The sequence below is a fragment of the Ursus maritimus genome, unplaced genomic scaffold (genome assembly GCF_017311325.1).
Source record: "Ursus maritimus isolate PB19 unplaced genomic scaffold, ASM1731132v1 scaffold_9, whole genome shotgun sequence".
Taxonomy (NCBI): domain Eukaryota; kingdom Metazoa; phylum Chordata; class Mammalia; order Carnivora; family Ursidae; genus Ursus; species Ursus maritimus.
In genome coordinates this window covers 71,875,367-71,892,900 of record NW_024427107.1, presented here as the reverse complement: position 1 = coordinate 71,892,900, position 17,534 = coordinate 71,875,367, and the positions used below count along the sequence as shown (strand labels likewise).

The window sequence follows — 17,534 nt, the reverse complement described above, 5'->3', positions numbered from 1 at the left end:
GTGGTCGGGGGAGAGGACATAGACACAGAGGGTCGTCAAGAACGCTCTCCGAGGGTCCAGAGGACTAGGACGACCTCCTCGCTTACTGTTTGCCAGACCTCACTCCACGTGCAAGTCCGTTATCAGGATGACGCTCTGAAGCAAGGCCCGTTAGCATGGTGGGTGAAGAAATGGAGTCGCTGGGGAGGTTAAGTGACTTGTGGTGGGTTTCTAACCAAGTCACTTGGCCCAGAGAGCCTGCTGTCACCAGGATACTTTCTGCCTCCATACACCTAGCAACAGCTCTGCCAGAGAAATGTATGCGTGCCTCTGAGTGTCTCTGTCTTTCCAAATGGTAGAAGTGACAGGGGAATGTCACTTACGGGTGATTGAGCTCTCTAACCTGCATAAACTCGACACTTTACTCGGAGCTCAGGCTCCAAGGTATAGAGAATGCTGCTCTCCTCCTGCCCGGGGCCAGGGCACCACAGAGCCCAGTGAGGAATCCGTGCTCCTGACCTCTCCCCCGTTCCTGTTCCTATTGGGCAGATGACAAAACTGCCTCCAAGGAGCCTATAAACCAGAATAGAAGGATTCATTCCTCACCTGTCAAATGAGGTGGTTGGATCGGCTTCAATATGACTTCCGAGCACCTACTACCCTGTGCCAGGAGCGTCCCCAGGCCCTGAGGCACGGTGATTGTGAGGACCCAGGAGGCACTTTTGTGAGGGTCTGGCTCATGAGCGTGGCTTCCGTGCAGGGCGGGGGCAGGGGGGGGTCCCTGGATCAGCACAGTGGAGGGTTTGGCTCATGAGCGTGGCTTCCGTGCAGGGCGGGGGTTGCCCCTGGATCAGCACAGTGGAGGGTCTGGCTCATGAGCATGGCTTCCGTGCAGGGCAGGCGGGGGTGCCCCGGATCAGCACAGTGGAGCCCTGTCTGGGGAGCCCCTGAGGGCTCTGAGGATGCTCTTCAGCAGCACAGAAACCCAAACCAGCCATGAAAGAATGAGGATGTGGTTCGGAGGCTGTTGGAGGAGCCCACCTCTGTGGACCACCTCATTTCTAGGTCTGAAACAGACACCCCCCCCCCCGGGCCCTCGCCACTCAGGAGTCTCACCAGCGAGGCTGTTACTTTAGAGAGAAGGGCGATGCTATGGGTTGAAGTGTGTCCCCTTAAAAACAATATGCTGGAGCCCTAACCTTGGGACGTCAGAATATGGCCTTCTTTAAAACTGGGCTCTTTGCAGAGATAACTAAGTCAAAACGAGGACATAGGGTGGGCCTCAATCCAATATGACTGGTGTTGTGATAAAAAGGGGGACATTTGGACCCAGACACAGAGTGGGAAGACGGCCAACTATAAGCCAAGAAATGCCTCAGGCTACCAGAAGCTAGGAGAATGGTCTGGAATAGATCCTTCCCTGGAGCCTCCAGAGGGAGCATGACCCTGATGACGCCTTGATTTTAGACTTCCGGTCCCCAGGACTGTGAGACCATCCATTCCCGTTGTTATAAACCACCTGCGTGGGGGATGTCGTGAAGGGAGCCCCAGGAAACTAATACGGGTGGGGATAGAAGCATTATCGATTCTGGCTGGAATTGCAAGGATCCTCCCGTCGTGCTTTGCTTTGATCGTTCTCGTCCTTGGGAGCAGGTGCCTCTCTGGGTCTGCGCTGCCCATTTCAGAGCCCAGTGGCGTTTTAAGGCTTTGATGGATTTGCTGCAAGAGCATCAGACCTTCTGTTGTATTCTGTGCCTTAACAGGGAGGGAGGCAGAGAACCAGACTCCTGTACTGGGCGTGAACCCCGGGAGCCCCGGCATTTGGGAGACATGGCCGAAGCTTGTTCTACAAACCGCTTCCCACGCCGGGCCTCCCGGCCGTGAGTGTCCACTGGGTGACGAAGGCGCCTCTCATCCCCACCCAAACCATCGCTCTCTTCGTCATCCCTTCTCTCCAAATGCCTTCTTACCAGAACCTTCACCTGCCATTTATTTTCCTTCCTACAACATGGGGGCCGTTGCTTGAATCTAGGAAGTGGATCGGGGTGGAATTATAAAGTTTAAAGCAGAGAGACAGAAAGACTGCGCGGTATAGTGGCAAGAGAGTTCAGGGGGTTCAGGGAAGGTATGAGTAAGTCACTGCTCTCCAACGAACTGCTGCTCGTCCTTGGGGGAAATCACATAGAACTCCTTGAACCTCAGACTCTTCATCTGTAAAATAACAATGACCATGTCAACCCTGCCAACCTCACACCCTCGCTAGGATTCTGGATGTTTTTGTGAAGTGCGATATACACTGACTACTCTTATCAGGGGAAGAAGGTAAACAGTGGGTGCTTAGGGAAACTAGAATGTCTTCAGGACTGTATTAGTTCCCTAGGTCTGCCGAACAAACTTGCACAAATGCTGTGGCTTAAAACAACAGATATTTACTGGCTCACAGTTCTGGGGGGCGTCACAAAGCCAAAATCAAGGTGTCCACAGAGCCATGCTTCCTTCGGAGGCCCTAGGGGAGAAGGCAGTTCTTGCTCCTGCAGCTTCTGTGGATTCTCGCCTGGAATCTGGTGGAACTGGGCAAATTCTTGGCTGGTGTTTCTCAGCCCATGGGTGCACCACTCCCAATTTCTGCCTCCCTGGTCACACTGCCTCCCCCTCTTCTACGTCCCTTCTCCAGCCTCTGTCTCGTAGAAACACTTGTGACCGCATTTAGGACCCAGCAGGATAATGTAGGATAATTTTCTCAGGTCAAGGTCTTTAACTTAATCACATCTGCAAAGGCCCCTTTTCCTTATAAATTTGGGACCTGGGATCTCTCGGTGGCCATATTCAGCCCAATGTAGGGACGTTGCCAATTATAATGGGAAGTTAGGTGTGTTGGTAAGAGTTCCCTTGATGTCATTGCAAAGTGACGGAGGTGGAAGCCCTGTGGTGGCCACGTAATTTCTGTGCCAGATATTATTAATGCCAAGCCTGCAAGGGGAAACCATTAGATGAGGATACTGAGGGTCAGAGAGGCAAAGGAACCTGCCCAGCTCTGCACAGCTGGCAGGTGGTGGGGCTGGATCTCTAGCTCTAAAGTTGATGTTCTTATGCCCCATCTCCCTGACCCCTGACCTTCTGTTATCTGAGAATGCTTAACCCGGAGGGCTGACCATCAGGGCGGCACATCATCTTCTGCCCTTGGTGGGGCATGAGCTCTTCCCCAAGAAGCTCCAAGGAGAAGTGGCTCATCGGGTGTGATTTATGGCAATCACACCAGACTATGTGCGAAGTTGCTGGCCCAGCTGGGACGAGGCCTGGGGTTTTCTGACACAGGTGAATGGCTCAGGACTGCAAGGTCATGACGAAGTAGGACAGGTGACCCCACAGTCCTCCTCCAATGCCCTGGGCATCCCTACGCCCGTTACCCTCCTGGCACTGCTCTCCAACTGGCAGACGTCAGATGTGCCCCTGCCACCCAGCCTCTCTGCTCCCATTGTTCTTTATTTCTTAATCTTGTCCTTGGCTTCTGGAACATGCAGGGCTACACTCTTGGTTGACCCTTTGCTTATCCTGGGCTTTCTTTCACTTGCTTATTATTTCTCGTTTCCATATTGATTGTGTTTTTGCACCTGAGACTTTTACTGTAAAGTATATTGAACGTATTTTGGAAGTAGGGATGGCATAGAGATAAGAGGTAAACCAAACTTTCCTTTTGTTGCAAAAAAACCAAAACAAAACCAAAACAAAACAGCCTTGTAGACTTCAGAAAGCCATTTTCTTAAGTGAAGCTAAGTACTCGCGGAGGCGTAAATATGTAGGATTAATAAAGAAGCCCCTCCCCCAAGCCAGGTCAACCCATTAAGAGCTAACATTGGAATTCCAAAGTGCCTCGTCTACCTGCTCTTTTGCCCGCCCTTCCAACAATACCGTGAGAGAAAGTGGCGATTACTATTACACCCATTTTTCAGACACGAAATGACAAGTCCGATGTCACTGAGCCAGGACTTGAACCTCAGTCCTGCCCTCTGCCCTCTGCTTCCGTGAGGGTCACAAAATCAACCCGGAGCCCTGCCACACTCCCTTCGCTTGCCAACACCCGCTGTGGCCACACGGTCACCTTACCTGCTGTGGCCATAGCTTTCGGGAGCGTGGTACATGAAGACGTTTCCTCGGGCCCTCCTCGCCCAGTGGCTGGCCATGTCGATTACAGGACAGGTGATAAAGTAGTCCCTGGTCAAATGAGGACAGAGGAGGGGCTTTAGTTATACTCCATTCTACAGACAGCTGTGCTGGGGAAATGCTTCTCCCGGGCCAGGGTCCCCTGGACCACCACACACCCCCGCAGAGGCCTGCGGAGAACACACACTGTCCTCGAGCTGCCTAGTGGGCCTCTCGCCACAGCTGGCTTCACTGCTGACACAGGGTCCAGTCTGGTGTATGGCTGGCAAGGTCACATAAGGTCATGCAAGGTCACGCAAGGAACCCGTGGAGCAGGCATCTTCCCAAAACATCAATTTTAAAGACCCGGGAGCAAAACACTCCATGCTAAAATAAATACAATATGCTATGGAGCAGAACACAAAATGTGCATTTTGAAAGAAGGCAGAAGTTAGAATGCATATGATACCTTTAGACCAGTGGCTCTCAGCTGGGGACACCCTCACCCCCAGGGGACACTGGACAATGTTTGGGGGACATTTCTGGTCATCACAGCTGGAGATGGAAAGGTTCTTACTGGCATCTAGGGGGCAGGGGCCGGGAATGCTTCTGAACATCCTACGATGGTCCATCCTGGGATGGACCCCTCGGCAAGGAATTATCCACCCGAAACGTGATAGCGAGGAGGTCGAGAACCCTGTTCTAGATTCCCAAAGCTTCACATTCGCTCCCCCTCTGGGGTGATGGGAACATGTTTCAGATGCTCCAGCTTGCAGCGGTGGGGTGGGCATGGGCTGGTGCCCAAGCTGTGGGCTGTAAGAGGCGCCCGGCCCAGTCAGAGGCACACAGCTCTCGGGCGGCCTGGAGCCCACCAGCTTCTGAATCCCAGTCAGCAGTCCCTGCCTCTCCTCGACCCTCCCTCTCCTCACCTGAGAAATGGGGCCCATGCCAGCAGGATTTTGTAACAACTGAGGCTGGTAAGAGCCATGAGAGTCTCTCAGTGCAGAGAGGGTCTGTCTGCCCCTGCTTTCTGGCTGTTGAGATGAACTCCTTTGCTGAGTCTGGAGGGCAGCTGGAGTGTTTTTGGAAAGGCTCTATAGCGGGGTGGGGCCAGCCACCGGGGTCTGGAAGGGCACATAAGGCAGCCATGGTCCAGCTCATGAAGAAGAGGGATGTGAGCAGGACCGGGCTGGAATCAGACCTATGGGTAAGAGTCATACCCAGCAGCCAGGTGGAAGGGTGCTGCCAAGGAGAGGCAGGGAGGCCACTGCCTCAGCCTCGCTGGGAGGCAATGAGGGCCTGAGCTAAGGGGGAGCTGGAGTCCTCCTCCTCAGTGAAGCCTTCCTTGGTTATCTGCCCTCCCTCACACTTCAGTGCCTGCCCCCCAGGGCACAGATGTCTTCAAAGCCAGTTAAAGGCAACATTGGGGCAAGAATGTAGGCTTCTGAACTTTCGGCCTGAGCTCTTTCAATAACCCAGACCTGAGCCAGTCGTGACAGGGCGATGAGCATCTCAGGGCCCAGAACTTGGACATCTGTGAGCTCTTAGAGTCCAGTCTGGGGCCAGGCCTCTAGGAACAGCTGTTGGCTGCATGGTTGAACACAGCTTTCCAGTAGAGGGAAAATTAAAGCCTTTCTGGTCCCCAAGGTCCCAGGGGGAGGGACCGAGTTTTATTCTGAGCTAGTGACTCTGTGATTGGAAACCACAGACTCCTGGGTGGGGAGACCACACCGGGCAGGGGGCCTCAACACTCTTCAAGCCGTCCCTTCCCAGCACACTGCAGGACCCATCTGTGACTGAGCCGCACCCTGGCCAGCACCCGTGGGACAGCAGGAGCCCACGCCCTCTCCCGCTCACCGGGTGGCGTTCTCCAGGGCCCGGGAGAAGGAGGCGTAGTCATCGGTGGAATGTTCCAGGGAGTAGTACCAAGTAGCAGCCGCCCGGACACCGGCATCTGCGTCCTCACCGCCCAGCGAATTCTGCAGCGCCTGGTAAAAGGCTGTCTTGCTACTGGTCCGGCCTTGACTTTCCTCAAATTGCTTTAAAAAAAGACATGGAAATGCCCGGTCAGTTTCTGAAAGGCTGGAGTCAGTCTCCCTCAAACCCTTGCTCTAGAAGTTTCTCCCGGGGAAGTGGTGGGACACGGTGGGACACGCAGGGGCACTGGAACCAGGCTGCCCAGGTTCGAATTCCAGCTCGACTTGTCCTTGCTGTGGGACCTTCAATGGGTCTTCTCCACGTCTCCCTCTCCCTGCCTGAAAACAGATACAACGCCCTCCACGTCGGGTCACAGTGAGGACCAAAAGGGTTAACGCGTGAAGTACTTCAAGTGGCCGGGTACTCAGTAAGCGCTCAATAAATGCGAGCCATTATGGCAAGCTGGTACAGGTCAGCCTGTGCTTGACCCCTTTGCTCCCTCAGCCGGCCTGTCATCTGGTTCCGTCCGGAGAGCTAACTCCAGTTTCTTCCCGAGACTCGAGTCATCAACAGACGAATGTTTCCTGCACACGTTTGCACTGACCAACATCCTCCTCGACCAAAGCCAGCTCGTGCCGGACCTAGGCGACAGCCGGGGGCAGGCTGACGAAGCTCCCTGCTCTCACAGGCCTCACGCTCTGCTGGGTGGAGGTGGGAAGGAGGCAAATAATTGTACAGTTTACCAGGGCACCCATGCTACGAAGAGAAACAGAGCAGGCTGACAGGGGTAGGGCGGGGACTAGGTTTTACAGAGTGGTCAGGGAAGGCTCTCCACTCTCTGGGGATGCGTGTCCACGTGGTGCTAGTTAGCTTGCTTTCTTTCCCTTTGTCTCTCTGTCTCGTCCCTCCCTCCTTCCTCCCTTCTTTCCTTCACCACCCCTCTTCTTCCTTCCTCCCTCCCTCCCTCCCTTCCTTCCTCCCTTCCCTGTCGGGACAGTCCTGCTCTCTGCACTGGGGCAGTCTGGGAGGACCATCTGCCTGCCCCCAGGACTCCGTTTCCTCATTTCTGAAGACAAGGGGCAGCAGAAGGTCAGAGATGCAACTCTCAAGTGTGAGGCCCAGACCCCAGGGCCCTTGCTCAGTCCTATGATGGGTGTTTACATATTTATAGGCTCTTATGTCAACAGTGTAATATGCTTATCAAGACCTCCTGGCATGTTTAAATTGTTTTTCTAAACATTTCCAAGCATACAGGACCTGTGATTAGAATTCAAGGTGTGGGTAGGACCAGGAAGCAACCCTTCCTGTCTGAGACCTTCTTTCAGCCACTGCAGGTAGGGTTGACCTCAGCCTGGCTCGCCCAGGGGAGGCCGGGTCAGTTGGTGGTATAACTGATCCAAGCCACGTCCGCCGGCTCCGCAGAGGTGAGGGGAGGCGAGCAGAGAGGAAGGCAAGGACAGCATCAATTTAATTCTATCTATAAGGTGTATTTCTTGGAAAAAGATCTGAAGCAATTATGACAAAACTCTAATATCTGTTAAAAATGAAGAGTAAATACAACAGTAGTCATTATATCAATGACTTTCAAGTATTTTTGACCATGATCTAGAGTCAGAAAGACATTTTATAGATTGGAACACACGCACACACAGAGGCCTGGAATAATGTTCGTGAAGGACATCCACGCTCATGGCTCCTCCCATATATGCCAGAGCTGAGTGTTTCCACGCTACCCTCTTCTAGTCTAACCTGTTCAAAATGCTTGCCTACAATCACTTGAGCTGATTTCACAACCTCCTAGGGGCTCAGGGGAGAAAGTGCATCATGCTATTCTCTGTCCTTTTCTGAGTATTCGGGATATTTTAGAACAGAATACGAGTAATCATGCACACATCTCCAATTATTGCCAAACATGGAACATGCCTGTTTCACTGACGTATCAACATCACACATGAATTGGGAAATTGCATAGAATCAGTGCCAAATTCCAACACAACATACAACGGAAGGGCTGAGCGCAGTTCTGGGCACACGGGCAAGAGGTGTGAGGATTATTAAGCGGCTCCCAGGCCAGGGCGGGGGGCCCGGCACACACTCGGGATGCTGTGCTCACTCCCCATGTGCTGTTGGTGTTTGCTTGTCTACTGCTCCAGAACGACCGTGCAGCCAAAGGGGCGCATGGGGCTCAGTACGGTGCCAGGCACCTAGTCACAGGTGGTGCTCAGCGAACGTGTCGGACAGATGATTAGTGGAGACACTGCCTTTGTAGAAAAGATACAGGCTCGAGGCTGCAAGGAGACTCCAGAGTCGAACCTCGTGGGCTCAGACCCCAGAGTTGGGGAGACCTGGGCTTGGATGCTAGCTTTGCCCCTTATTAGCTGCGTGACCTTGGGCAAGTTACAGAATCTGCCCACGCCTTTGTTTCCTCCTCTGTAAAATGGGCACAGGAATATTACCCTTTCCATAAAACTGTCATGGGGCTAAATGAAAGGATACCTACTGATTTCTCAGCCTGTGTGTTACCGTTGCTTGATATTTGTAGACTCAATCTTGTGCCCAGCCCAGATGGGTCAGGGAAGCCCGTCTTAGAGGCTTCATTGATGTTGGTCCCATCGGTCGTGGGTCCAAACCCTGGGAATCCCTCTTTTCTACCCCTGCTGCAAAATGACCAGCCCCACATAAAGAGTAGAGCCCCTGCATGAGTTCCTTGGAAACTATTTTCATGATGAGGCGGCTTTTAAGAGTGGCAGGGCACCGAGCCCAGGCACGGCTAGAAGTGCTTCTACCATATAATAGTCTAAACAGTTCCACAGCTAGGGAGCCAGAGGGAAGGGCCCGGTTTGGGCTCCCATGAGACTGTGATTGCTTTCACATTTCCAGGGGATCTGAGCCGGCTGCGACTAGCCGGGGCGCGGCCTCGTTGGCTGGTCAACTTTCTAGAGACGGCTGGCGTGTGGTCCCCGGCCCCAGAGAGCACGTGGGAATGCGAAGGGGGCCCGTTTCCAGCAAGAGCCACATCTCTTCATTCTTGGCCAGGACCGAAGCACAGATGCTGTTGCTAGTTTAATTAGAGAGTCAGCAGGAGGGATGGGGGCCACCACGTGACGCCGAGCTCCGACTTCCACAAGCTGTAATTACAGGCGCGATCCGCCGAGGAAGCGGGGTGGCTACAGCCTGGGCTTCGTTAAGGGCCGTCAAGAACTGGCATGTCGTCTGTGCGTGGGTTTAAAGGACTGCCACGAATATGTCCTACAGAACAGTTAGAGCCCACGGAGGGCTTGACCGCGGTCTGGAATGCCTCGTGGCCTAGTGCACAGAGCATGGGGTCTGTGTTTAAGAGATGCAGGTTTGAACCCGGCTCTGGTGTGTGACCTCAGAAGGCTCGTTGCCATCAATAAATTTGCTCAGGGAATATTCCTCTCTGCGCCTGGGGTTGACGTTAGAATGAAGTGAATTAATGATTCACAGTGGTTGACGCACAGGTTACCATACACATTCCTTCTCTCTTTCCCCTAGCCAATAAATTATTGAAAATAAATGCCCTTATGTTCCCTGCAGAATTGACAGGCATGCTGGAAAACGCTTTGCTGGAGGGCCTCTACCTTCCATTCACGACTCATACAACAAATTTCTATCGAGTGCTTCCACCTGCCAGGAGCAAGTGGAGGCATTTGGGATGCATCGGGGAACAATGCAAGTTCAATTCTCTGCCCTTTGGGGACTTCCAGTGGAGCTGAGAGCCTGATGGATACAGGACAAATTTTGGTGGTGATAAGGATGTGACCCAGACAAGGCCAGCAGGGCAGGAAAGAGGACTGGGGGTGCTGGTCAGTGAGGGTTCAAATTGTAAATGGGATCATCAGGGTGGGCCTTGTGGGGGACAGCTGAGCCAGGACTGGGGAAGTGAGTGGTAGGGTGTGGGCAGGTGGGCGAGGAGTGGAGGCCAGGGTGGCCAGTGCCGTGGATGAGGACAGAGGAGCCAGAGATGAGGCAAGGGAACGGAGGCTGAGCAGCTGGTGTGGCCCCACCCTGCTTTTGCTCAGGAGGGGCCGGGAGAAGGGGCCTGCATTGTGGTCTGCAGGTGCCACCTGCCAGAGATGGGGTGTGGGGGGGGAGGGGCCAAACAGCCATCTGCCAGGTGTCCTTGAGTTGGTACCCCCTGTTCTGGGGCCCCAGTAAGGAGCCCACGAGCCACTGCTGCCTATTGGTTCCTTCTCCTGCCACTCCAATCTTACGATGTGGCTTCAAAGCCCATGGTGATCCTCAGAGCTCTCCCCACACCTACACGGTTGGCCCTCTTATTCTTTGGGAAATGCCCAACTGGAGCCCTTCCCGAATTCCCTCCTTCTTCTTGGACTGAGGGACCCCCCCTCTTTCCCCCGAAACTGAGGCCTCCCTGCCCAGGGCTCTGGGACCCTCCCCTGTACTTCTTCAGCGTCGTCACTGGGCAAATCCTCTACTCTAGGACCTTCAATGTGCCGCTCTCCGTGACTCAGCCCCCACCGAGAGCTCAAGGCCGACGGGTGTCCCCACCCAGGATGGTCCTGCCTGTCTGCCTCACCTCAGTGTTGCTGGCTCTGCGGTGCACACACAGCAAGCGTATCCCCACGCTGGTGCCGTCCACCCTTCCCGTCCTGGCACTCCTCCCCCACTCAACTCGATAACCCTCCCATCTCCTTTTCCCTCACCTGCTCTGCTTCAGGCTCGTTTCTGGAACCCTTCTGCTGTCTTGCCCACTTTCAAATGCTGAGGTCCCCCAGCACGCATCCCTGCCCCCTTCTCTTTCCNTTCCATCCAGACATGCTGAGAGGTGGTACCGTTTCTTCCCTTTGCGTTGATAATGGCCGGTAGGTTAATGAATCCTAAATCTCTCTCCAGCCTCAACCTCAGACCCGCATATCCAAATATCTCCCAGCTCCTGGGAACCCCTCCGGTCCCTCAAACTCAACATGAGCACAATTTAACATCATCGTCTACACGTGTTCTTCCCCAGGTCCGGAACCTTCCTCTGCTATTTTCCTATCCTCGATCACTAAATAGGTAGCCAGTCACCTGATTAAAAAAGACGTTTGCTGACCCGTCCTACTCCCCCACCTTCCCCAACACTGTACCCCAATCCTGAGGATTCTCCTCCTAATACATCCTAACCACTGTCCTATCGACTCCTCCTGCCCTATCCTTGCTCACGCTCTCTTCAGCTTCTAACCCGTCCTGGGGCAGAAACACCAACATTATCTCTGGGAGAAGTGTACACAAAAGGTCCTTAAGTGATTTTTGTTCATTGGTTACTCTTGAAGTTATGTAGAATGGCTATGACATCATAGGTTTGAGACCAAGAGACCCAGAGGAGAATCCCCAAAGGAAAAAATAGGCAGCCTTTCAGAGTTCACCCAATTCTTGCAAGTCTACGTGGATAGATGCATGAATGAACGAACGCCCCCAGAATTCTCTAGAGCTCTGAGATAGACAAAAGCAAACACTCATGTGTTCATTGAATGAACATAAATTAAAGGCCTTTGAGGCCAGCAACTGGGAATCCAAAGTGAACACGACATGGTTCTTGCTGTGCCACAGAGCTGGTAAAGTCAGAGAGGCAACTCATCAGCGAGCACACTGCCCCACGGAAACCGGCTGAGGGTTTGCATCTGGTGGAGCTGATGGTGCAGAGGCTTCGGGAAACACAGTGGCCACTTTCTCGATCCCCATGCTGCCCACCCCATCAGCCTTCCCTTCCCTGCACCCCACTGAGATGGCCCTCGTCATCACCCATGTCCTGTCAGGTCCAGTGGCCCCACCTCTGCCCTCTGCTCATGCCACTCTCAATGACATCCGACAGTTGACCTCTGCTTCCCTTCAGAAATACGCTTTTCTGACATCAGATTTTCCTGGTTTTCTTCCAAATCCGTATCTATAGCTCTGACCTTTCTTCTGAACTCCCACCGTGTATACCCAACTGCCATTCCAAGGTTGATCCCAAATCTGGTTATTTCTGACCATTACCATGCCTACAATCCTTATTTAACTCATCAGCTTGCTCCCTGGACCGCCCAACACAGGGCAATCTGGTCTCTACTTCCTTTGTTCCCTCTCCATCACCAACTCTATGTTGCTAGAATGCTCTTTTTAAAAAAGACAAATCAGTACGATCACCCCCTAGTGTAAAACATTCCAGAGACTCCCCATTGCAAGTAGAACAGAATCACTCTCCTAATGCCGATGAGATCTCATCAAATGGGTCACCTCCAATGCACCCCACTTCTTCTGCTACCCCTCCCTCCATTATCCATAGCGTTTCCCAGTCCTCTGGCCTTCTTGTCCCCCTAAGTAAGTCCTGCCACAGGACCTTTGAACGAGCTTGTGACCCAGATCTCCCCAGAGCTGGCCCACCTCATCATTCAGGTCTCAGTCCTCCCTGCCAAGGTGCCTTGGATTCATGTTTCCATTTTTTTTTTAAGATTTTATTTATTTGAGAGAGAGAGGGAGAGTGAGAGGGAGAAGCAGACTCCCCGCTGAGCAGGGAGCCCAAAGTGGGACTTGATCCCAGGACCCCAGGATCATGACCTGAGCCGAAGGCAGATGCTTAACTGACTGAGCCACCCATGCGCCCCCATGTTTCTATTTTCTTCAGCACTTTTCAAGATCTGAAAAATGTTCTAAAGATTTATTTTGAAGAGAGAGCATGTGACCATGTGAAAGAGGGCAGGGGGGAGGGGCAGAGGGAGAGGGAGAGAGAGAATCTCAAGCTGAAAATGCACTGAGCACAGAGCCCAACACGGAGCTCGATCCCAGGACCTTGAGATCATGACCTGAGCTGAAACCAAGAGTCAGACGCTTAACCGACTGAGCCACCTGGGTCCCCCTCATGATCTGAAATTCTCAGTGTATTTGCTCACACATCATTGTCTATGTCCTCTCACTAGAACGTGACCTCCACAGGCCAGGAGCTTCACCTGTTGGGTTTACGACTTTCCCCAGAGCCTAGAGGAGAGCCCCTCAGTAAGTACACGTTGGGCATGTGTGTGGACCGCTCCTGCCTCTCCCACTTATTGTGATGTTAAGGGGCCGACTTCTCCATCCGGCACAGCAGGCCCAGGGCCTAGGGCCCCCCATAACGTTAGGGCCCATGATATAAATGTTTCTTTCCATTTCTTTTAAGACCAGAAGAAAAAATAAGTGTGATCATAATGAATTTGTAAGCGTGAATCCAGCATGGCTCACATTCATCTTTCCCAGTGCAGTCATAAAATATTCTTACTATGTTGGGGGATAAGCCAACCCCGCCGACCTCCAGCTTTCTCTGAACGGAGCATGATAATCCCACCTGGCGGGGCCACGGGACACATAGGCGAAGGGCCCTGTGTGAGCCAGAGAGCTACAATGCTGGAGTGGAGGACTTGCAGTGTTGCAGGGCGGCCCAGAGCCAGGGACCCGATGGGGCTCCCTGGTGTTGGGACCTGTCTCCTTTGTCTAGACGCCTCCCAATCACACCGTAGGAGACAGGTAGGGCTGGTCTCACTGTGCCCACCCAAGGATAAAGAAGCTGCAGCTCAGACTGGTTAAGCAACTTGCCTGAACCGTGTGGCTGAAGCCAGGAATTGAGACCCATTTTTCTGATTCCAGGTCGTGGGCTCTCCACAGGGCCCCACCATGCCTGGCTCAGGTCCAGACCCTGACACCCACCCACTCAAGTGCCTCTTTCCAGGAAATGGTGTGCACTCGTCGCGACTTCTGCATGCCCCTCTGTGATAATCTGCCACCAAAGGCTTGATTTTCCTGTGCTGGGGCTGGTGCCAGCGCCTCGGGCTGCCAGGTGCTGCTTCCAACTCTCAGACGGGCTGCCTTCCCCTCCCCTCCCCGCTCCCCGAAGGGCCCCCACTCCACCTGCTCCTGGACGGGGCCAGCTCCTGCCCGTGCTCGGGGCACGGTGGCGGCGCTGTTTCTGATTTTTTTCTCGCCTTCCTTGGAGATGCTTGTGCTTGGAGGGGAAGGCAGAACAGTGCATCTTGGAACAAATCTGCTTTTGATCATGCAAATTAATGCCCGGTTAATGTAGGCAGACTGTCAATTTCACCAGTTAGAAAGAGAGAGAGAGGAGGGAGAGAGAAAAGAGGGGAAAAATCCCTACCACAGCGACTGATGAATTTCAACAGAAAGCTGCTACTTCAGAAAATAAGATCATTCTCCGAGAGCGGAGGTTTTCCAGGCATCTCAGGCAGCCGTGATGCTCCACGGGTATGTGGTTAACTTTGCTGGTGTCATTAGGACTCTCTGTGTGGGCCATAGCTGGCCTGGGGTGGGAGGTGGGTGGGGGTCTTCATACAGACTTGTTAGAAGCCTTGCCCGCCCACCCCCCTTGGTCTGTGGGATTTGGTGGGTGTCTGCTCAAGTGATGGGTGGGTCCAGGGGCTCACTTGGGGCGGGAGGGATGCCTACCGCTCCTGTGACTTCCCCTGGGAAGCGGACGGTGTGTGTTTGTGGGTTGGGCTCTGGATGGTATGAACGCAGGGTTGGCACAAGGAAAAAGCATGAGTGTGCATCTGCCATGATTTGGAAAACTGGCTCGGGTCAGGCGAGGTGATTCAGTGGTTGTCTGTCCTTTGTATTCCTGCTTTCTCTAGAGAATTCTATGGATCAGGGACAATAGCTTTGGACACTAATCCTAATAATACCCTGAAGAACTAGGTGAGAAACTAATATTTATTGAGCACGTACTATCTGCCAGGCACGGCTACATGTATGATTTCATTCAACATCTTAATAAGTATAGGGACTAGTAATTTCCCCATTTTGCAGATAAGGAAACTAAGGCTCAGGTTCCGGGGAACCCAAATGCTCCTGCTGGCTTGGGGGATGGGGTCAGTTCCTTCATCACTGTGACACTCCTGCTGGTGAGGCCACTGTGGCACCAGCAGTCCCCTCCTCCCCAAGTGCCTCTTGAGGCCCTGCACTAGGATGTCCGTCTCTCCATCTAGTGTCTATCGCACTGTATTTGAGTTATTTACTTCTGCTCATTTCCTCTCTCCCTGCCTGACTGTGAGCTCCATGAGGGCAGGGACTGAATGTGTACTTATACTCCAAACACCCAGCACGGCCTCTGGCACACAGGAAGTGGCCACACTGAGTGTTGCATGACTAAACACACAGGGCTCAGTGTTGGGAACACATGCGTGACACCTGATCTAGGCTGTGGTGGTTTTCTGCGAAGTCCTGCTTCTCAGCACAGGTGGGCGGGAGGAGCTGGGCTGACATGGAAGGATTCAGAAGAAGGAATCGCTGTGATTGAGGCCCTCGGGAATGTGCCATCCTGGGGTTCCCCTCAGCTAATGGTAGCTGGACAGGAACTATGGCATATTCTGGGGGGAAATGGAGAAACCCACAAACCCAAGTCTGAATGAGGGTCAGGAGCAGGCTGAGGCAAGGGAAGGCAACCCAGGGGCATCCATAAGCAAGGTGTTTCAAGATAAAATAGTAACTTCGATACTGTGTGTAGAGGGCAGCTGGTAGCCGGGTTCCCATTTGTGTGTCCCTACTATGTGTTGCAGTCTTGTGTTGGCCAGGATTCTGAGGATTCCTCTGGGCTACGATTGTGACTGGGAGGGGATGGGTGGTGCTGGTGCATTCGCCATCCCTGTCCTAAGGTTTAGCATACATGGGGTTAGGAGTAAAGCTCCCCATTTGGACCCAAAGGGTCTGTAGTTGGCTTTACAAGTGACCAGTTTGATGACCTCGGGACAAACATGAAACCTCTGGAAGACTTCTTCCTCAGTAAAATGGTGTTAAATACCAGTTCATGGGCCTCTACCTCCCAGGGTCATGGTTGAGCTACAGTGAGAATGGAGGTGGGGTTGGGAGGGCCTTCACACACAGCAGCCCTCATTCTAGCTGTGCTTCTGACCACACGAGTACCCACCACATTCGTTGGTGGGTAGAGAGCTCTTGGAGGGAGGATCTGGCTCTTCCCAGAGGGCTATGGCAGGAAAAGGATGCCTTTGGACTTAGATCCCGGAGTTTGATTTGTATTTGAATTCTGCTCTCTCTCTGAACTGCTTTCCTGTCTGAATAGATCACAGATCATAGATCACAGATCATAGATCATAGGGTTGTTTGGGATGAATTATTTCCTTGAAGACTCCTAGGTCAGATTCGTGCACATAGTCAGGTCCCCCAAATTTCATTCTTTCAATCTAATGAAGAGTCATTGAGCCCTTACTGTATACCAGACACTTCCCTAGCACTGAAGATAAAGCAGAAAGCAAAACTGATAAAACAGTGCTCACGGACCTCACATTCTAGTTGGGGAAGAAATATAATAGACAAAAAAAAGCATAGTATTTCAAGAGGTGTAAGTGCTGAGAATGGGGAGCAGGAGGAGGGGGAGAGAGAACGCTGGGGATATGGCTGCCTTCTCCATCTGGGGGGTCAAGCAAGTACTCTGAAGAAGCAGACCCTGAAGAAGTGAGGCAGTGAGTTATCTGGAGAACGTTCTAGAAGAGGGAACAGCATGTGTCAAGACGCTAAGATGGGAGAATGCTCGGCATACTTGAGGAACACCAAAGCGATCAGTTGGGATTAAGGGCAGTGAGCAAGGGGAGAGGGTAGCAGGAGGTGGGGTCAGAGAGCAGACGGGGCTGCATGGAGTAGTGGTCATTGTTGGGACTACGGCTTTCCCTCTGCGGGACCTGAGGCCACAGGAGGACTCTGAGTAGGGGGGTGACAAGATCTCGTAATGTAGAGGGATGGTTCTGGCCACTGTGGTCCTCATAGATCACAGGGGGTGCAGAAAGCGAGCTGGGAGCTAATCCTGGAGAAAGATGACGGCATGGCTCAGGGTGATGGCAGAAGAGGTGGTGAGGCCGGCTGGACCATGGGTGCCCTTGGAAGATAGAGCCAGCCGGTTTGCTGACGCGATGCTGGTGGGGTGGAGGGGAGCAGAGTCACGATGACCGTTAGCCTGCAGCCCTGCATGCGGACGGAGGAGTCGCTGTTTCCTGAGATGAATTCAGCAGGAGAACAGGCTGGTTGGGGCGGGGCACAGGGGAATCAGCAGTCCCTTCTGGATGTTAATGAGCGGGAAGCTTGAGACATCTAACCGAAGATAGCAACTAGACTGTAGGCCAAACCAATCTAGAGTCCAAGGGCAAAGCCCGGGCTGGAGGTATAAAACCGGGCTGGACGGACCTGTTCAGGAGACATCAGCACGTAAGGGCATCAGAGTCCTGGCTCTGGCTTCACATTCGCCCATCACTATTCCCCGCTCCCTCTCCGTTCCCCACAGCAGCGCCCAGGTGAGTTCTGGGCAGGACGCAGGCTCACAAAACCATGCAGGGGCCGGACTAGCGCAAGTTCAGAAGAGAACGAGCAGAGACAGGAAGCAAGAGAGGAAGGTTCTAACCAGGAGTACGTAGGCCCAGGGGGCCTCTGCCCCAGGACTGGGGTTTGGATAACAACCGTGGAATAGGGCTGCCTGCTGCTCCGCCGAGCCCTCCCGGCGCCTTCCC

The 17,534-nt window shown here is 53.2% G+C and overlaps 1 protein-coding gene across 1 annotated transcript in view; it reads right to left on the bottom strand.

The window, feature by feature from the left end:
- The window catches only part of TG (thyroglobulin), a 243,772-nt gene that overhangs the window by 14,098 nt on the left and 212,140 nt on the right, over positions 1-17,534 (bottom strand). Inside the window, exons 45-46 of the mRNA XM_008684160.2 lie at positions 5,977-6,158; positions 4,084-4,191 (exon numbers count right to left, since the gene is read on the bottom strand). Coding sequence (XP_008682382.2) covers positions 4,084-4,191; positions 5,977-6,158 — 290 coding nt within the window. The remainder of the gene's footprint in view (positions 1-4,083; positions 4,192-5,976; positions 6,159-17,534) is intronic.